This window comes from Plectropomus leopardus, chromosome 21, assembly GCF_026936395.1.
Source record: "Plectropomus leopardus strain MGB_pleo_1.0 chromosome 21, ASM2693639v1, whole genome shotgun sequence".
In the NCBI taxonomy this organism is placed as follows: Eukaryota; Metazoa; Chordata; class Actinopteri; order Perciformes; family Serranidae; genus Plectropomus; species Plectropomus leopardus.
This window is the reverse complement of record NC_142196.1, coordinates 21,554,725-21,576,667: the sequence shown is the minus strand read 5'-3', so window position 1 is coordinate 21,576,667 and position 21,943 is coordinate 21,554,725. Positions and strand designations below refer to the sequence as shown.

The window sequence follows — 21,943 nt, the reverse complement described above, 5'->3', positions numbered from 1 at the left end:
AATGTGGTTCTAATTCATGAACTGGTGAAAGCCACTGCAATGCGGGGATTTATGTCGGTTATTTTTCACACTCAGGCAGACACAGAAATATGAGGGATGCTCGAGAACAACAACTCCGCGGTGACCTGTGAGGTTTGCTGTAAACATTCAATAAGCCTAACCACCGGAAGAAAACGGAGCATTCACGAAAAATGAATGTATATCACAAGAAAGGAAATGACTTCATACTGTGTCGGCATAATGGATGTGGTGTCTGAGGAGGAAAAGATGTTTTGAGCATCAAAATTTTAGCACACTTAGCTGTGAAGTCTCCGCAGCATCACAGAATTTCTATGTTGTTTTTCACTTTCCGGAGACCTTCGACTAATGAAGCCTCCCGCTGAAGCTTTCATTAGGGAACATTTCCGTGTTTCCATGTTTTGGGGGCGAACATTTACATGTTTTACACACTCTAAATGAAAAAGTTTCTCATGGATACTCTTTAAGCTCCGGCAGGTTCCTCTGGGACTTCTCTGAGACTGTAAATCTTTGATTTTAAGTGATTCCTCATGGCTGCTTAGAAGCTGAAACTTCTGTGGACTAATTAATGTGTTAAAAAGCTGTGATCACCTTCCTTAAGATGAGCTGGTTTGGGACTTGTGAATTATTTGTGCTTCAGTGTTTTTTTCTTGCTTCCTTTCTGCAATTAATTAAGCTGGTGATCAAGCACCTGACATCCATTAATGTTGGTAAATCTGCTCCCTTTTTTGATAATTTAAGCAACAAAATACCTGGTAATTTGGCAGGTTTGGTCCAAATGTAGCTTAAACCAGACCATATTAGTCCATACACGTAATGTTTTCATCATAAAACACCCACTTTACTAAATATTTTAGAAAAATGTATATATACAGTATATATATATATACTCTTTCTTCTTTGTCTTTGCAATGAATGAAACCAAATTTTATGACCATTTCCAAGACTTTTGGATTTAATTACCTACTTGTATTCATTCATCTTCATTGATGTGTTGCTGGAAGCATGTCTTCATTTCACTAAATCACCAAAGCATCCCATTTCCTTGATCCTGTATATCCGCTGTATTTGCACAAATGAGTTTGAGTGGTCGATGTGCCCTGACAGGACAAGCTTTTATTTGAAACCTGCAAGTTATTTATTTTTATTTTTTTTCTGCTGTTTGCTGTTGAGGAGGTAGCATTGAGTGGGTTTCCTTAAGCTTTTTAGCCAAACTTGAATATATTATGTGCCAAGGGAAACTGCATGTTTGACCTTTCTTTCACATACTTTTTTTAAAAAAAATACATATTATTGTTTGATTATTGTTTAATCAAGGATCCCCATTAGGAGCATATGAATGTGTCTTCCTGGGCGGTGCACATTGAAATACTGTACAAAGAATAAAAGAAAAACAAAAAATAAAAGAACAGACAACTTAAAATATAAAAACAATCACCTAATCAATTTCTTTCAATCAAGTGAAAGAAATTAAAGATGATGTGCTCGTAGACTAAGCAGTACAAATCAGTACAAATAAACAAAGCAACAGAAAGAGAAAGACAACTACAGACATAAAGTGATACAAAGGCAAGCAGATAAAACAGATAAATTTATAAAAGAATTTGAGGATTAGAAAAGAACAAAAGTGTGTACATGTGCTTATATTGTTTTTTTTGTGTTAATGTTATTTTGTTTATAATAATATTATGATTATGTCCACTTTAAAGGCAGAGCTAAAACCACGTTTTTTCAAAACACTGAGGAGATGACCGGCTGAATTTGCCTCTGAGGCTGTTTTATTCTACTAAATTTCTAGAGTGAGAAGACACCACAGAATCAGTGTATTTGCACAAATTAAATACCTCTGGGTACGGACATCTTTTTCTGACAGTTGGCACTTAAAAGTGAAGAGCGAAAACATAAACTAAAGCTTGATTTGATATTCTGTCTCTCTCAATCCTTTAGCAGTTTACAGTACAAGTTAGTAAATTATTACCATTGTGATGCCATTTCCTGAGGGCTGATGAGGAGGCTGCAGCTCAGGTGGTAGAGTGTCAGCACAGCCACTAACCCTTTACAACAATTTTCTGGTAACTTTTTCACAAATTTTATGGCTATCCCTTGTTAAGTTGCTCATAGCCTTCTCCACATGCTTATTAAAGAAATCAAGCAATTTGCTCCAATTTCAAAGGGTTAATCATAAGGTCAGTGCTTTGATTCCTGGCTCCAAATTTTAACGTGTCCTTGAGCAAGACGCTGACCCTCAACTTCCTTCCAGTGTGTGAAAGAAAAGGTGGTTTTAAGTGTTTCTTTAGGTTTAAGAATGTTGTAGCTTAAAGCGTAAAACTTGAAGCTCACAGATAAATCCCACATTGGTGCTCTTTCTGTAGGACAGTGGCTGGTTTATTAACCTGTCAAACAACACACACACACACACACACACACACACACACACACACACACACACACACCTAAATGTGCACTCAGACACAGCCCTTGGGCCCCTGCCAGTGCCTCAGCTTTCTGCCGCCCATCTCTGCCTGACCACGACTGATTACACTTGGCTCTCTTTCCGTCCGCGCACAATGTGATTGGATCTCACGGTTATGAGATGCAATATTGGTGTCAGAAGTGAAAAGCATGGATGGCTGTCAGACAGGTGTGACTCCATGTGGGACCTGATGTAGGGAAGCACAAAGGCATGTTGTTTGACAAGAGGAACCTTAATAACAACCCGGTGTAAAAAAACCATGGCTTATAGAAGAGTAACTTGTGTGTCTTGGGGGAAATTCTGCAGGCTTTTACAGCAGCATTGTTACTGTGAAGAAGTCCCTGTTGGTTTGTGGAAGTTCCTCTGATACATTTCTTTTCAGATTTTTTTCCACCTATATTGCTTCCTGAAAAAGTACGAGTCACAACTGTAATTGAGAGAAATATTAGGAAGTCTTCGCCTGGTTAGCTTCTTCTTCATCTTAATTTAGTTACCTTTCAAGAAGAACTACCTTGGGGAAATAAAAATTTATGCTACTAAAAAAATGCTCGGCTGGGTTCCTGTAAAAAGATCCTGTTGTGTCATCAACTTTTAACTCTGAATCACATTTTGCAAACTTTATTTGTGTATTGGTGGTTTACTTATTTACATTTCTAAAACATTACAGGTCCAATAAAGGGGTCAACCCTGTGTTCCTTAAACACTGTTTTTTGTTTTTTTATTTTTTTTATTAGCATCTATGATTTGTTTTCCCCCTGTCCCAAAATAGACTCTTTGTTCCCTCAACAACTTTTTTTTTTTTTTTACATCAAATACTAGGTCCTTTGTTCCCTCAACTCTATGTTTCCCAATGAACTCTTTCTCCATCCCATATAATACCCTTTGTTCCCTCAGCACTTAGTATTTTTCCTCTCCCAAATGTGCCTTATGTTCCCTTAGCACTCCCTTGTGATTTTTTTTCCATCCCAGAATAGCCCCTACGTTAAATCAGCCCTTTTAGGTTGGGGGAATATAGGTTTGAGGGAACATAGGGCTGAGGGGACATAAGGTTGGGGGAACACAGGGTTAGAGGAGCATTGGGCTAGGGGGACATAGGACATAGATTTGGGGGAACATAGGGCTAAGAAACCAAGGGGTTGACGGAACAAAGAGTTAAGGGAACATCAGGTTAAAGGAACATAGACACACTTCCCTGACAAAGTATCAGGTGAGAAGCAGTGTCCAAAAACAATTTATCTCACTTACTGCTACTTCTTTGTTTTTAGAGATAAATTAAAATGATCAGCGTGTAGAGAAAAAACGTTCCTCATTTATCATGTTGTGTCCAAGCAGTAATTTCTAAAACAGGGTCTGACAGAAACTTGACCACTTGCCTCCGGCTCTTCAGTGATCTTTAACAAAGTTTGCGAGAACACTTGAACCCATCGACGAGCCTGGAGTGAGACTTCATGACACCAATACCAATTAGAGCGAGAGCAGACATTTACTTAAGTGATGTTCAAACAGCATGTCTGGCCCATAAAGTCCCCATTACTCTCATATCAAGTTTTTCTTAGAGCCATTCAGCTCAATGAACAGAGCTCACACTTTCGCAGCCTCACTTGCTGACGTGTTTTTCATTAAGCTAAGTGGATTCTTTAAACCCCAAGGTTGATATTTCAAAAGCTTTAATGGGTTTTGATTGCTCACTGTAAGTGGCCTGTGTTCTCCTACAGTACACTGTGACATGAACCACTGTCGGCTCCTGCTACATGCCATTCTCTCCACTGCGAAACAACCAGCATGTTGAATGAGCCATGATGCAGGGATGTCGTCAAATGTCAGTCCGCCTACGTTGTGTTTTTGCATCGAGCTGTCCGTGTGCTTAAAGCATCTATCATGCCATTCTTAGATCATAAGACTGACAGTCATTTACATGTATTTGTTTGCATGTTGATACAATTTTACTTTTACAGATTTTCCATCACATCACATAAGAATTTAGAGAGGTTTATAAGCATGTCATACAATAAGAAGAAATGTGCCTGTGCAGTTAAAAAAGAAGTAAAACGCATCATAGCTTAATTTCAGTGCTGGAAAGCAACAAAACACATTAACTACTGCTAGTAAGTACAGTTTATGTGCTTTACTAAAGTACAGTTAAGTATTTACATTTTTGATAATCTCAACATTTGGAGACAAATATTCTATTTTTACTTATGTCATTCTGTGTCCCCTCTCTCAATTGGGACGTTTTTGCGGGTCTGTGAATGCAGGGCAGGTGGAAGTCTTCTATATTTCCCTGCTTTTACTTTTGGTACTTTCAGTATATTTGATGCTAATACATTTGTGCTTTCAACCTACTTAAGTAAGAGTTTGAATGGAGGAACTATTTGTTAGTGAGTATTTCCTGACTGTGTAATTGCTATTTTTACTTAAGTAAAAGCTCTTAATACTTCTTTTAACTTCTGGTTTCAATATAAACAGAAGTTTTGCTAGGTCTGGTAGGGCTTTATTGTATTAGAGTTTATGTTTTGTACTGCTCTGTCTCTATTTTCTTGTTGAGTTCTGAGTTTTGTGTTCTTAATGTACGCATTTATTGTTAAGTTTTTCTTTTTTAATTTTCTCGTTATTGAGTTTTATGTATACTAAAGGCCCATCGAGGAGTGGGCATTGCAAATTAGCATAGGCTATAAATGCTGTGGTGTGTGGCATCATTTCATGCTACACACTTAGAAATAGGCATTAAACAACTACTACAACTGGTGACGAATGTTAGTAAATGTTAGCCAAATTTAAATAGATATTGTGTAACTGATATTACCGAGTTATTTTATAGACTTAATGATTCTTCTAAACTTGTGCTACATTTTTACATTTGCTATTTTTTACCGTGTTGCCGAACTGGCTGCTGTTAAGCGAAAGTTACATAGTCCTGCTATAATGAAGCCTGGAGGAGACACACATCATCTGTGGGCCAGTCAGACCCTGAATTAATAGTGTAATTAGTGTTTGTGTTGGGGGAAATAACCTGAGCAAAACACAACTTATTGCAAAATCACTGCAAATGATAAGTAGCAGTTAATGAATGCATGTCAAACAATGCAAACAAGAAATAAGCATTTTTTGAATAAGTCATTTTTTGCAGAGTCAGTCTATCTAAGTTAGACAAACTTTTGCTGAACTGTGAGTACACTGGAAGTTACCGGATAATTAATACATTTCTATCTATCGAGCTATCTATCTTTATGGAAAAACACAAAGTGCACTGAATGAGTCTTTTCTCAGAAAAGTCTTGAGTTTTTTGGGGGTTTATTTTTCTTTGAAAAATTGCAGGCTGGCTTCAAGTGGCTTTGAGTTGTACAGGTGTTAAATACTGTTGCTGCCTCCCGTACTGGCTGTGAAAGGGACCCATTGTTTGTGTTAACTGTTAGTTTTTAACATATTGTCAATACCATGTATCTTTCAGGCTGCACTCGGGGGGTGAGACACCAGCTTTTTAGACAGCGGACCAGGATTGAGTGTTGTGGGATGAGCGTTGTGCTTCTGCCTTTGCAAGTTACTAATTAGTCCCATTTGCAGCACACGCCTGGGCCATAGCAGAGGGTGACTTTGACAGAGTGCCTGGGCTGAAATACACTCTAAGCTCCACACTGCAATACTGCGCAAGCGATTAAGTGGCAGAGGGCTAATGGTCAGAGGGGGGAGGAGGATGTGTGTGACCCCAGTGTTAGGTGGGTAGCATCCTGGCTCTTTTTCGTCTAACAAGTCTCTTTACTCTGGTTCTTAATCCCAAATTGAATCTACAAGGTGCCCTTGGGAAAAGTACTTAATCCTGAATAGCTCCAATAACTTCGAAGCAACACATAATGTCGGCAAAATACATAAGTTGAAGCGCCTAAAGGTGCTCAGTTAAGACAGTATTTTGTAATATATATTGATTGATAGCTCGTGGTTTAGTTTGAAGGTGAAGCTGAAATGTGTTAAGGACTGCGTTCTAATTGATGGCAGGCTCAAGGAGGTTTGAACAGCTGCCTGCAGCTCCATACACCTTGGCGATACGGCAAGTCCTTTAGAGACAATTATCCGCGCACATTAACACTGCTAAGCATGCATGCATGCTCAGAAGCCTCAATGTCTGGAATAACAAGAGCAGAATTTAGTTAGTAGAAAACGCCAGGTGCTTGAATGAGAGGATTAATTACACTCTGAAGGGGGTATTTAAGATGTGACACGGCTTGCCTCTCAGAGCAACACGAGTATGACATCTGAATATGACAGGCACTCAGGTGAGAGGCGCCCGGACAGACCGAGCTTTGTCTCTTTTCAGCCTGAGAATCTAATTAAACTGCAAACGTTCAAACAAAGGAAAAGGCCAGGTCCGATCCCTGTGTGATCATTACATGTTAGATTTTGACGCAGAGGTCGGGGGGGATGGGTTTGCTCCAATCAACCTGTGATTAAGATATTAGGGTGACCTTTTTAAAGGAGCAGTGTGTAAGATTAAGTGGGATTTAGTGGCATCTAGAGGTGAGGGTTGCTGATTGCAACCACCTGAAACTTCTCCTGGTAAAAATTCCTTCAATGTTCATTGTTCAGGAGGTTTTTAACAAGAGCCAAAATATTCACGGAGGTCTCTTCTTCACCAACACCAACAGACCTGGTGACTAAAACCAGTAAAAGCACAAAATAAAGCAGTTTTATGTTACAATCCGTGTTTTTCCTTAACTGTTCAGCATCAAAGAAGAGCTTCTAGCTTAACCCCTGCTTATGTGCGCCCATTTTTTTTCTGATAACTCTAAAAAGTAATTCGGGGGAACTATCACAAGCACCTAATTAAATTCATGGTTGCAGAATAAAAATTCTAATTTACTGATTTAGATCATCTGCCAGCCAGCTGTAATGGTGTTTGAACAGTTAAAATTGGATATATTTAAAAAACACCTGGCAAGCAGGGTGAAGAAAAAAAATCTGCGTCCTTGAAAAGTCATGGAAAAGTTTTGACATTTTTTCTCATAAATTAATCCAAACTATGACTTGCCGCCAGTTGAAAATATGTTTGGCAGGTGGATTTTTTCATCTGATAAGTCAAAAAGTTAATTTTGGTCTTTCCTATCTGGAGCCAGTGTTGGTTTGTCTGATCTGGAAACACAGCAGTGCAACATGGCAATTTATTTATGTTTTCTCTTTATACAAGGAACTGCTCACTATGTAGACATAAACGGCACTTTCTGAGGTAACACAAATAAACACAAATATTCTTATGTTCAGGTGATGGTACTCTAAAGAAAAATATTCCATATCTGTCAGTATATCCTCCTTAATCCTACACACTGGACCTTTAAACCCTTGCGTACTTGCCTTAACCCCCCCTTTTTTTAAAAGGTTGTGTTGTTGTGGCTTTGTACTTGTGGTGGCGACTGCACTAAATTGAGAACATTACAGCTGAAGGCTAGATATAAATCTGGCTGCCTCCTGTAATATAGAGAGGGAGATGCAATTTTTCAATTCTAATCACAAACAGCAACACACCACCTGGATATGTGCACAGATGAGCGCACTTCCTCTCAGCCTTAACATCACAAATGAATAGATCCTGTGCTCTATAACATGTTTGGGTCCTCTGTGTTGTGGCCCTCTTCACACTGAGCAGGTATAGTGACCCGTGATTAGAGAATGATGCTTGAATGTCACTCTGTAATAAACTAACAGGGCAGGAGGTTTTATTCCCTGTTTGTATGGCCTGTTTTTGTGTTATGGGACCTATTCTTTATAAGCGGACCGCCCGGGGGCTCGGCAAATCACATACTGCACCCTTCATGTTTAAGTGTTCGTCACCTTCATCAGTACCTCTCATAGCTGCACGCAGAGCCAGAGGCTTCCTCCCAAAGTCTGTACTTTTATTTCCTCTTCCCAAGACAAATGTCAAGTATCTGGGCTTTAGCAGGGAGCATGGCCCACCCGTCTGCCGCCAGTGGTGTGTAGACAGCTAGATAAATGCACGGCTACAATGCGTCTGGCTTGCACCGGAGGCAAGGAGTCACGGCGCAATGCGAGGCCGTGCCGTGATAGCGACAGAAGGATTTTAATCATCGCCGCTCCCCAGGAATGACACCAGCGCCGCACGGGGTAACAGAGATAGAGAGCGAGGGGGGCTGGCACCCAGCAGACAAACAACAGTCTCGTAACATCGGCGTGTGGATTAGCAGTGTCGCTCAGTGAGAAGTATGTGTGCTTGTGGCCAGGCGGGAGGAGAAACATGTCTCTGTTTTTTTTTTTTTTTTGCACTAGAATCAGGATTCATGGCATCATTAACCACAGCCAATATCTCTCCGGCTCGAACACACCAAGCTGATATTAAATAGTATATCAATTGTGTGTGTGAAGCCTATCTATGGTTTAGTGCGACCATTCATTTGTCTCACTGCCGGCTACACAAGCTTTTTCTAGTTTATTTCACCTTTTAGGAGCCATCCGTTGCAGCTGTTATTATAATCCAGCCATTATCTGGCTTCCTCCTCAGCTTTGCTTTTTCCGAATGTTTAAAGATAAAGATGCCTCTTTCAAGTCTAGACATGCATGCTTTGTCCCTGTGGTGATGTTGTATGGAGTACAGAGCAGGAAAAAAAAATGTTTTGTTCTGTTTGTATCTAGCTAGAATTATGGGAGCCTCGCTGCCTTGGAGGCTCGAAGTAACCTTTTCTGATGCAACTCAAGTAAACAGGGTTCACAGGTGAAGCTGCAGTGAGCACCAGAGCAGTGGTGGTGCTCTTTAATTGGCTACGGGCTTACACTTTGTAAGATGCGACAGCGGAGTGATGAAAGGATGGATGGAGGATGGATGCAAGGGATAAACGGAGTAGATGGAAGAATGTCCACAGCACCGACATAGCTGCCTGTAATTCTCGGCATAAAAGCATCCAAAAAAGAAGCAGATGACATGTTTTGACTTTGTCATTGAGGCTTTACCAAAGGAGAGAAGGGCTGCCTTGTTTTCCCTCACTGCTGCATGACAACGTCCCACTGTTCATTATTCGATGCAGGAATGAAATGGCATGTTTTGCAGAGCAACAGCAAAAGATTATTGCTTTATTGACCACCGTCATCCCACTGCAAAGCCCACTGGCAGCGACTTTGGAGAAAAGAAAGTGGACAGCTCACTATAATTTAGCTAACTGAGCCATTTAGTTAGAGCAGCCAATAACAGTTTTCAGCTGGAGGGACTGTAATGACATTAATAAAGGATGGCAGAGAGAGAAAATTAAACACTTAATGGAATTGTTTATTTTCAAGTACACCCGCGGTTGACGGTCAAAAGGCATCTTCATTTTTCTCTTGAAGTCTTTTGACCCACTTTCCCTGATTTGTTTGTCTTTCCTCCTTTGTTCCTGGAATTGCAAATACTATGTGCATGTGTGTGTGTATGTGAGAGTGTGTGTGTGTGCTTGAACTTGTACTATTCTTGTGAGAACCAGTAAGACTTTGCAAGTAATCTTTACTTATGTAAAATGGGGTGGGCTAGGCATGCAGTTTGGTTTTGTATGCAGTATTCTGTGGTGAAAGAAGTAGTCAGATCCTTTATTTTAAGGTCCAGTGTGTAGGATTTAGGGGGATATATTGGCAGAAATTGAGTATAACATTCATCACCATGTTATTATTATGTTACAATAACATGAAAATATGAAACATTGTGTTTCGTTTCCTCAGAAGGAGCAGTTTATATCTATATATGGAGAGTTTCCTCTTATACAGAGTCTATCATGATGTTTCTACAGTAGCCCAGAACAGACAAACCAAACACTGGCTCTAGATAGACTGGCTCCATACATGTTTTTTGAGTTTCCGTGTTGTCGTCAACCACCAAGGTTCTCCTACATGCTTGGCACAAAGGAGAAGTTTCAAATCTATCTGAATCTAAATGGTTACTTCCTTGCCTGAAAAACAATAAAAATAGCTTTCCTTTTAGCTTTAAAACGTCTTTTTGGCAAGTAAAGGATAATGAAGCTGGGAACTCTAAGCAAAGAATCGTGCTTTTGCTTTTAAACAGAAGAAAGAGCATGAAAAGATGCAATGCAGATGTGCGTGTGTTCAGATAAACAATAAAGTGAATGGGTTAGGACCACTATCATGTTGGGAAGACTGCTTGTCCAACATAGGAAGTCAGCTCACGCACCATCAAACACAGACTGGAATTATCCGCTTACTTGGGTGGAGGCATATGAACATGTATCCTTCTGTCTGCTGGACGGATAGTATGGTATTATTGGAAAAAGGAAAGATTTCTTCACTACATTAATGGCCTTTAAAGACAAACCCATGGCTTAGCTCCCCTTCATGTACACACACACACACACGCGCACACACACACACACACACACACCCATGCTTTTGATCGCTTGGTTCCAATTACAACACAGCCTCTTTTCAACTCTTATTTTACTTGTACTTTCCACTTTTTTCTTTTTTTTTGTCAAATTATTGACTTCGTTTTCTGTTTGAAGATCCTTTAATCCTTGTTTTATGTTTATTTTTATTCCTAAATCTTAGTAAAACGTCCATCACCAAACAAAAAAAAGTACTGGCAAACCTTAATCATGCTATTGATTGCAGTTTATTTGACATAAACCCATTCTTGGTGTTTCCTTATCTGAAATCAACACAGTCAAGGGCAAAGCTGATTGAGATTCTACAATACAAGTAATGAGCAAATAAAAAGTGGTTTTTTTTCATCCTCGGGAGATTGGACCTCAATTACATGTCAAATTTCTGTGTAATTTAAAGGATTATGAGAAATTCTTCAGGTGCTGATGCAAAGCTCAGGCTGCACTTTGATCTGCTTCATCATGCTGTGAATGCGATAAAGCAACTAAAAAATGATTCATTTATTCAGGAATTGTGTGCTGCGGCTTTGTGTGTTTCCTAATAAGTAATCTTCCATGTTCTGTATGAATCTTTAATAAGTGGCGTTTAATGAATGAAACACATTGTGTGGTAAGTCATTAACTGTGAAAGCAACAGTGATTGCTTTTGAGGGATTAGGACACTTTCTTTGCATTTAAATGCGTGGCGTTAATTTTTCTGGAATTATCATCTTTGTAGTCCGGAGATAAAATAGAGATTTAGAAAAATGTCATTAATGAAAAAGATTATTCTGCAAGCTTTTTAGTAGTTTGTGCCTGTGTACCACATCTTGGCTTAGCTGTTTCGTACCGCGGCTCAGGTGCAAACAGATAAATGCCAGTCATTTGATGCCGGTGTTGTCACATCTCTGATCCCTTTCTGATGACAGATCAATCATGACAGCAGACCAGACAGATAATGCCTCCCCTGGCGGCTAAAGTGTCCCCTTGTATGTGCTCACTTTTCTGACAGCGTCTTAACATTAACCTCATCATATGTCAGACTACCAAACTATTTGGAGTGACAGCACATTTGAGGGCACGTAAGAGTCACACTTCATTGCTGTTGTGTAAACAAGCTACCATCCATGATGGACACCCACCCATTAACCTCGAGTCATGTGTTTCTGTAATCACTTCTTGAAGGGTGGATGTGAACAGGTTCTTCCAGTGTGAATTTATATTTTTAGACCATCCATTTTGACATGAATAGAGCCTTACTGTACTTGACTGGTCTACTTGTCAACCAACGTGGTACTTGAAATAATTTCAGGGCAGGAAGTGTAATTTTGTTGATGTCTTTTATTCAGTTTTGTTTGGTACTGTTGAAGCCCTTTTCATACTTTTGTATTAAAAACCAACATTTGAAGCTCTATGGCAAAGTACATTGACGGCAGTCAGTCATCTTGATAGAAGAACTAGCAAAATATAGATGAAAATAAACAAACACAACTATCAAAGCATAAATAGTATTTCTCATTATAAATTAATTGTAGAGCTCAACTAATAAAAAAATAAATAAATTAGGAATTACAATTTGATTAAAAAAGACCACTCACTGTTGCGTGTTCATGGAGTGCGTAAAAACTAGCAAGAGAAAAGAAGGGTCTAAGAGTTGCAAACTGTTGAATAAAGAGTTTAAATAACTGTTTAAACCATTTATCCATAACTTTTACTGACCATTTCAAGTATTGTAGTTGAACTCATACTCAAAAAGTATTGGTTGTACATTTGAAATAGCTAGACGTAATGGATAATAGTTGAAAAATTTAGCTAAAAGTTATGGACAAACGGATGAAATCAGCTGAAAGTAACATTTATAGATAAATGGTTGAAATAGTTAACCTTTGCTAAAAGTACTGGATAAACAATTAAAATATTTACATAAAAGCACTGGAAGAATACTTGAAAAAGTTAGCTAAAGTAATGGTTAATTTAAAATAGTTATCTAAAAGTAATGGATAAACAGATGAACCAGTTATCTTGAAGTAACAGATAAACATTTTAAATAGGAAGATAAAGTAATAGATAAACTGATTAAATAGTAAGCTAAAAATATTAGATTAAGTGTGGAAAAGGTTATCTTAAAGTATGGATAAACGGTTGAAATGGTTAACATTTACTAAAAGTAATGGATAGACATTTAAAATAGTCATCTGAAAGTACTGGATAAATGGCTGACTTAGTCAACATCTGCTAAAAGTAACGGAAAAACGGTTGTAAGTGGTTGAAATAGTTAGCTAAAAGTAATAGATAAATGTATGAAATAGACAGATAAAAGCATTGAAATATTGGCTGAAATCTGGTGGTAGCATTAATGCCAACTTTTTTAAATGTACATGTCAGTGTTGATTTGACCAAATCAATCACACACTGACAGTTATTTACAGAAACATTGTAGGCTCTCTGGTTCAAATAACTTAAATAATATCGTGTTTAAAGTCAGTTCGGATGTGGAGCTAGATGAAGCCTATGAGTTAATCTGTGGGTTCATTATGTCCGACTCTGCCTCTCTCTTCAGGTGTCATCAGAACGGCTCTGCCCAACATGGACCGGGAGACGAGGGACCAGTACGTGCTCGTCATCCAGGCCAAAGACATGGTCGGCCAGATGGGCGGCCTCTCCGGCACCACCTCCGTTACTGTCACGCTTACCGATGTCAACGACAACCCGCCTCGATTCACTCACAGTAAGACTCCTGTTCCTGATTGTCCCTACAGGGTCAATTAGGCTTGTCGTGTACAGTACATGCCATGTTTCAACAGCTACTCAGCAATCAGAGTAAAACCACCAGCTCCTTGCTTCATTTGCATGTGTTTTTGTTCCAGCTGAATGGGGCTTTAAAGATCTATTATCGCTGAAAAACCACTTGAACTCAGAGAATTAAATGAGGGCATACTTTGTACTGTACGCAGGGCTGGAATGTTATTCCACCCTTGAAAGTAAATCATTAGAAAATATTAAATTTGCTGTATTGTCTGTAACAACACTTCTCCTGTAATGTGTGCTAGAATATAGACAAACAGAAAGTACTCAGAAATCTTAAAAGCCAAACACACTCATTAAATCTTCACCGTTAAACTTCATTTCTGAGTTTTCTAAGGTTAAGTTAACTGCCGTCCTAACTCCATTCCCTCGTTATCTTTGTAACTTTGCTGCATTTCAGAAAACATTTGGACTTTTTACGCGTAAATTAAAAAACAGCCTTCCTGCAAGGTGTGCACCTCCTTGCTTTACTCTTCATCAGAGCTGGGGGCTGCTTCTGCGTCGGATACCAGGATCAATCAGGCTCCGTTTTTTTGTTGTCAGCCTATTTCACGGGCTGCAAATGGGTTCCAGGCCGAGCTTTAAGATTCAAAGGCATGCAGTGCTTCTCATGATAATCCGAAGCGCCCGGCAATCGGTTTACCGCTGATAGCCCAACCACTGTCTGGCTGGTGCACTCACCACTGGACTGCCATGAAGCAAAGTCAATTTGCAGGCCCCTGGGGGGGAAAGAAAGGTTCAAGTTTGCACAACAAGTCATCAATGCCGTTTTAACCCAGTGCTGTCACGCTGGGAAGAAAGAGACTTTGGAGGAGTTTGGGGTTTTGCTCCTGCTGTCGTGCTCGCAGGGTCATGGGTCAGAATCGATAGACCATTATGGAGCATCAGAGCTGATAGAGTCCAGGAGCCATAGCTAGTCCTTGGAAGAAATGAGAGAAGAGAAGCCAAGGTTAGCTGCATGAGTGGACAGCCAGGGTGGGGGGAGGGAAAAGAGCAGGGTATTGAAAGGGTAGGGTAGGTGCATGGGGCAAATCGGAGGGAGGAAAGTAATTCTTCGGTCTTTTAAAGAGCTGCTATTCCACGGCAAATTAAAAAGCCATTATAAAGATTACATGGCGGCAAACAATGTCAGGCAGATTAGCATTTAGACGGTGGCTGAGGGAGACACTGTGAGGAACACAGAAAGGTCTGGTAATGAGCTCCGCCATGGTGATTGGAGAGATTATGATTATGAATATGATTCCCTTCTTTATTCTTATAAGAGTACTTTAAATCCGAGAGGTCAGACAAAAGCTCAGGGAACACAATGGAGAGTTTTGGAGTAATAGAATCTTCAAGTGGACATTTCATCCCGTGAAAAGGTACCAAAGGGATCTAAGCATGACTCGACTTACCTTTTTTTCCTTTTTCTTTATGTTTCCGTACCAGCGATAGCCGAGGCCAGAAGCATTATGTTTTCAGGTTGTCCGTCCCATTCTTCTCACAATATCTCAAGAACGCCTTCAGGGAATCTCTTCAAATTTAGTATGAGCATCTACTTGGACTCAAAGATGCAGTGATTAGATTTTGGTAGTCATAGGTCAAAGGTCAAGGTCACTGTGACCTTGTATGTCTTGTTCTTGTGAATGTGGTATCTCAAGAACACATCAAGAGAATTTCTTTAAATTTGGCACAAACGTTTACTTAGACCCAAGGATGAACTGAGTAGAATTTGGTGATGTAGGGTCAAAGTCACTTTTTTGCTAAATATGTTTTTTGCCATAATGCATGAATTCATATGCTAAAATTTAACACAAATATAAGATATAATAGGATATATTGATGTACTGGCATTTTATATCCAAAAGCTCAAACATCATCTTCACTGTGACACCATAATGTTACAAAAATACTTTTCTGGCCCTTACTCAGCATTGCCTCTTGGAAACAGAAGGAGAATCATTTGGCAGGATACTAAATTGGTAATACTAATTCCCACCTTGAAACTGTGCTGATTATATAGATCTTCTTTTCTGCGGAGGGAAGATGTGTGTGAAGCATTCATGTTGTCACAGACATGGATGTAAACTGTAAGTGTAACTTAAATGGTGTGTAGAGGTACACAACTGTGTGGCAGTAACTCTAGTTGGGCTATGTTTAGAGGGTTCTGTATTTTGCTAAATGTATTCTCTAAGCTGTAAAACTTGCAGAAATATGGCAGCCAGAATTGGTCTTTGCTTTCTTAATTGCATGTTTTTACTTTCCAATCTCCTTCTCCGCTGCTTCTGCTGCAGTGTGAAGGGGAAGCAAAGTGCTTTATTCCATGTGTGCCACTACTGCTGCCTGTCTGTGTTATGCAACATGAATTTATTGAGGAGCCACACAGCCAAATCAAAGCTGAAGGGGTATAAGAAAAGCTGAGCTGCTTGAAGGTGAGTTGGTGGTGAAATAAGCGCATCCATTACAAGCATCCGCTCCTGTCCTTCCTCTTCCAGAGAACTATCAGTACACGGTGCTGGAGTCGCTGCCGGTGCAATCTGTGGTGGCCAGAATCAAAGCGGCTGATGCTGATATAGGCTCCAATGCTGAGATGGACTACAGGATCATGGACGGCGACGGGCCCGGCATGTTCAACATAACAACAGATGAGAACACACAAGACGGGGTCATCATCCTTCTGAAGGTACTGCATATAAAACGGGATAGAAACGAAGATGGCCTCTGGTTTTGTCAGAAACTGAAACCTGCGACAGCCTCCCTCCACCTTAAAGTCAGTGAGACATAGGGCAGAATTTTCCAGCTGTTGGGTAAGCCCTGTACTTGAGCAGGCGGTGTGGCATTGAATATTGCTCAGAATATTGATTGAACTAGTGTGACTATTGCACACACAGTTAAATGCTTTTTCTACCTGCAAATACTTACAAAGAAATACCACAAGATCAAAAGACTACATTTTTCTTCCTGCTGGATGCCAACTCTGACTGTGAAAGCTGCATTTATGCATTTATTTTTTATGTCTAAAATCGAACATGTTACCAGGAAAAAATAGTGTAGTAAACCAACAGATATGAATCAATCTTAAAACTCTATGGTCCCTTTTTAGACGATCTATTGCGCACGGTCTAAAGCGGAAGGAGCAAATGCGTTTAGGGCTTGCCGAAGTCCATTTGGCTAGTTAAACGCGGATAACCTGGGCGCAAGGTGAGGCGCACGGCGCAGAGAGGTTGTATTTACACTCTGAATTAGTCATGGGTGTGTTTTGGGGCAGAAAATGAATCAACCAATCTGTGTGTCAGGTGCCATTCTCTTTGAAAACCAGTGTGTCAGGAAATGGCGTATTGCAATCTAAATGACGGATTTGGCGAATTACAGATGTAAGAGGTGTTCTGCTGAAAACACCGATCTGTTTGTGCGCGAGGTGAAGGCGCGCGAGCAGATAATTTGCGGAAGTAGCAGATATGCACCCAAAGCAGCAGAGGTAAAGCAGGCATGAGAGGACATGGCGGTGTAGGTTCAATAATTTTTTGGGACCTCCACAGTGGCCTTTAAATGCAAAAACATCCACAATGATGTGAGGAGGAGGGGTAAACGAAGCTCGCCGCTCAGCCTTAAAATCAAGCAGAAACGGGAGGAGCCAGCTGATCTCACAGTGCACGTGTTGCTGCTGGCATATTTGGGTTAACTGGCATCGGCACACGCAGGTAAACCTCAAGCCTTCCTACTAATGTGCCCGCATGTATGTCCACATCCATGTCAGTGTTATGCAACACACAACATACCACAAAAAATGCTGCGACTTTGAGGGCTGTATTATGATGTTCCACCTGACTTATCCAAACATCTGAACCGCGTGCAGGCGCATCGTGCCATCTGAATAATCCACCCTTTAATAGCAGGATACAGGCTGTGCCTTTGATTTCAAATCAGCTTTTATTTATTCAGTGGCACATTGGCTTTAGGGTCTGACACTAGCAATGGCATTTGTGTTGCGCCGTGCGCTGCCTTGCGACAAGTGTAAAATAGAGCCCTACGTCATTTTAGCCCCAAACCAACAATGAATGATCTCCAATAAGTCCCCATTAAAGAGCTGAGTGCTATGGGATTTTGCGTGTTTTCTGTAAAATCGGCAAGCGAGGGAAGGACTGGTTGCAGTTGCTAAAATAGATGCTGAAGCCAATCTGACGAAGCATAAAAACGTGAGAGTGAGCTTTGTTGCTGACCAAAAAACATTAAAAATACACATCCATGAGCCACATCATTGCACTCTGTGATGTGTTCCTTTATTATGATTAACCTGGGCACTGTCATTTAGTTTGAGTCATCCTTACTTCTCACACTGTCCTGCAGCTGTTAATATTTATTAGAGCATCAAATGTGTATTAATCTGAAGCAAAACATAGTCACCAACAAATCCACTATTTGCTCCAGTTTGAGTATCATTTTTTAAGAACTACAGAACCCTGCAGTTTCAGGACCCTAAACTATTTATCTGTGTCTTGTTATTAAATATTAACAGTATTTAGTGGGAGTTTATGCACTAGGGACAGACTCAAACATTTTTGGTTTTGTTCTTTTCATGGGATTTGGCAGCAAGACAAACATAGAGAAACTCCAGCCTTGTACTGTAACTCTGGCCTATTTGGATCTGTGGTGTATTGGATAGTGCACAAGCGCAAAACTGTAGTGCCTGAGGAAACAGTGATCCATTCTTTGGTTAAAGTAAACAGAAAAAAACATAATGGCACAATTTCACATGCTTTGTTTACTGGAGGATATTAGCAGGACTGCCTCTTTCTGTTTCCCTTTCTCCTCTTTAACCACCTCACTTGGTTTCAAATTGTCTTCTGCACCTTTAAGTGATAATCACTAACGACAAATCAGCATTGACTATCTTGAGAACCTTTGATTGAAGTAAACATCCCATGGCCACTCTAAGGTTTGCTACCACAACAGCTCCACACAGCACAACAGTATGGAGATCACTGTTAAGACTGACAAAGGAAAGAGAGACACTTAAACACGTTCAGTCTGAGTAAAGCAAAAATAAATATGTTTAATAAGTCTGTCACACCACAGATAAGTATGTTATTGTCCACACATCAGTTTTCTCTGCTCTCAGATGCTTGCGATGTGTCAGCTGAAGGAGCTGAAGTTAACCCTAACAGTAGATATGGTAACATTATATCATATATTGTTGTTATTTCACTCACCCTTTGTCTGTGAGTCTCGATTTCACGACGTTCTACAAGCCCTCTTTAGCCAAGTGTACAATTTTAGCCTGTTTTTGATCCGATTTTTGAGCTGCGCTACACACTTTAAAGTCAGAAACAGAATATTTCAGCAGTTTAATTGAAATCCATTGAATTTGACTGGACAGCTTAAAAGGGGGTGGTTTAGAGTTTGGCATGATATAGAGCTACAGCCAGCTGTCGGCTCTACAATACACCTCATTCGTTAGATGCCATTAGATGAGAAGGACACAGAAGAAATTAAGGAGTTAGAAATCCACTAGGTTGTATTAAGAATGAAAACAAAAGGTTTTGCCCACTGATATCCAAACATCTTCTTAGCTCACTGCTCTGCTAGCTACTACTACCTACAAACAGAGAAGTCTGGTTTCACAGTGTTGTAAAACTTTGTGACTGCAGGATGAGCCATCAAACATTTGAAGCTGTTATACAGGAAGAGAATTTTAATGCAAAAATACCATGATACTGATTTTTTTTTACATATAATTGACACATAAAAAGAGATAAATTAACACAGGGAAGCAGGAATAAAACTGTGAAAATGTAGTTTTCATTTCATGGGTACCTTAATAAACTCACCATGGGAACCAAGATGCTATAAATAGCATCATTGACATCCGCCTACATAAGTAAAATAAAACATCTCAAGTTTAATGTGTAACAAAGCCACATTCATTTACACAGGAAATTTCTTGCAAATTCTTGCCTCACTTTTGGACGCCCCGGCGCTCGTGGCTCACACTTTACATTTCATGGTTTCAGAGGAGTTGAAATGGGCTCCTCAGGCCACATGGATGTGACAGTTCATTGCTGCAGCTCTTTTATAACAGAGGGAGAGCCATTGTTGGACACTAGCAATTCTTGTCAGATGGGGCAATTTGACCCTTTGTTTGTTTTGCACCAAACTCAGACAATTACAACATTGGACAGTCACTGACAATGAAAGTGTCAAATCAGTGTGCTCCTGCGGTTTATTATATGTTACAATGCGGAGCTCGATAACCCAGACAAAATGACAAAATGTTCCAGAAGCATTCATTTCTGAGTGCTTTTCACCATGTTGTGTGTCTGTCTGAAAATCAATATTATTGCATTCACAGCACAAAGTAACTATAATCCATCAGCAAATGACTTTGTTTAAATCTGAGTGTGTTAAATTGAAATTGGTCTTTAGAATCCACATCCTTAATTTGGATCAATATCTCTGCATTGTAAGAATGATTTACAAATTTACATGCATATATAAACTGTTCTTTCACCCTTGACTGGCTACAAAAATGTGAAGTAGCCACCGCAGTGTAGTCTTCAAGTAAAAAGCACTGAACGTTTTTTCCACCTCTCTTATTCTAGCAAGAAAAGTGAACATCTCTCATGTATGTTGTGCATTCTGTCTCCTGCAGCCTCTGGACTTTGAAACAAAGAGCAGCTTTTCTCTGAGAATCGAGGCCACAAACAGGAATATCGACTCCAACTTCTTGAGCCTGGGCCCTTTTAGCGACACGACATCAGTCAAGGTGACGGTGGAAGATGTGAATGAGCCGCCCGTCTTTTCCACACCGCTTAGCAAGATGGTTGTCTCGGAAGACGCCAGAGTGGGCACCTCAATCGGGAGAGTCTCTGCCCATGACCCTGACACTTCCAACAACGCCATCAGGTACCAAAGATTTTCTTACCAGCTATTTCATTAATCTTTAAGCCATTTCAAACAGTGAAATATGCTCTTACTATCCCAGATACAGCTCCCAAATAAAGTACACACAACCAATGTGTGTTCATAATTCATTCAACCATATTGTCTGCAAACACACATAAATGGATAACCGAAAATATCAGGGGGCTTGCTGGCCTTCACTTATAAAATTTCACTCAAGTTAACATATTCTGACCAGGAGGAGACTCAAGATGACCACAAAGAGACACAACCAACTTCAAAGAGATGAAAAACAGCTTCAGACTCACAAAAAGCATGAAAAGGGTCAAAATAATCACAAAGAGCCAAAAAGACTGCAAAATGATGCAAAGCAACCACAAAAAGACTCAAAATATTTACATAGAGACATACAGAAATTACAGAGATGTTAAATGACTACATAGAGAAATAAATAGTGTTAAAGAGATGGAAAGCAATCACACAGAGACTTTAAACAACTACAGAGATGCAAAAGGGCCACAAAAACCCCCAAAATGACTGCAGAGAGACTGGAAGCAACTACAAAGACCATCAAAAGGACTACAAAGACACACAAATCTCATCAGAGATACAGAGAGCAACTGCAAAGAGACTTAAAACAACAACACCAAGAGGAAACAAACAACCATAGACACAAAATTAAACTGCAAAGAGACACAAAGCTACTGACAGATGCATAAAAACAACAAAGAGATGCAAAACAACAACAATCAAAATGCTAAAAAACTATTAAATCCGTGCCTTGCTTCTGTCTAAGAGGTGATGGAGCCTTTTGCATGTTTGTGCTCAGGGGCCCTTTGTGTCATAATCAGCCCATACAAACACAGAATCTATAGACCCTGGAAGGTCCCCGATGTGGCTGTCGGAAAGACAATGCCAGATGGTGGGAGGGCCGAGGAGTGCAGCATTTGCAAAAGTGAAATGCCATCTTGAGCGAGAGAAGGGCATTCCTGCAGGAGGGTCAAGACTCAACACTTGTGTCGTGGCATTTGTGACTCAAAACAAGCACTCACATCGGCAGTCTGTGGGGTGTCACTCCCGAGAACTCCTCCTATTTTGCATTAATTGAATGAATATTGTATGGTATTCATGCTTGGTCTGTTAGGATTGTTAGTAATCTTAATCAGAAAATCAAATTACTGCGCTATTGTAGCTGTAAATTGCCTCTTTTTGCTCCTGTGACTGTTATCGGCGTCTGCAATATATTTCACTACATCTGTTGAAATTAAAATTATTGTGGAACTAATGCAGCCACAAGAGTCAAATTACATTGCAATAATACCCTTTGGATGTAGGCTAATTGAAGTTGTAATTTTCTCTAGAAATACGAGTTGCTGTGTATTGAAAGGTTTTGATCAGTGTTGTGTGCTGAGGGACAAGAAGACAGACT

General features: G+C 39.9%; 1 protein-coding gene across 5 annotated transcripts in view; it reads left to right on the top strand.

Annotated features, from left to right (window-relative positions):
• The window catches only part of LOC121960971 (cadherin-7), a 185,082-nt gene that overhangs the window by 126,065 nt on the left and 37,074 nt on the right, over nucleotides 1–21,943 (top strand). For all 5 annotated transcript variants that reach the window (XM_088072008.1, XM_088072009.1, XM_088072010.1 and 2 more), the window contains 3 exons: nucleotides 13,391–13,558; nucleotides 16,110–16,297; nucleotides 20,264–20,517. In XM_088072008.1, the coding sequence (XP_087928134.1) occupies nucleotides 13,391–13,558; nucleotides 16,110–16,297; nucleotides 20,264–20,517 (610 nt within the window). The remainder of the gene's footprint in view (nucleotides 1–13,390; nucleotides 13,559–16,109; nucleotides 16,298–20,263; nucleotides 20,518–21,943) is intronic.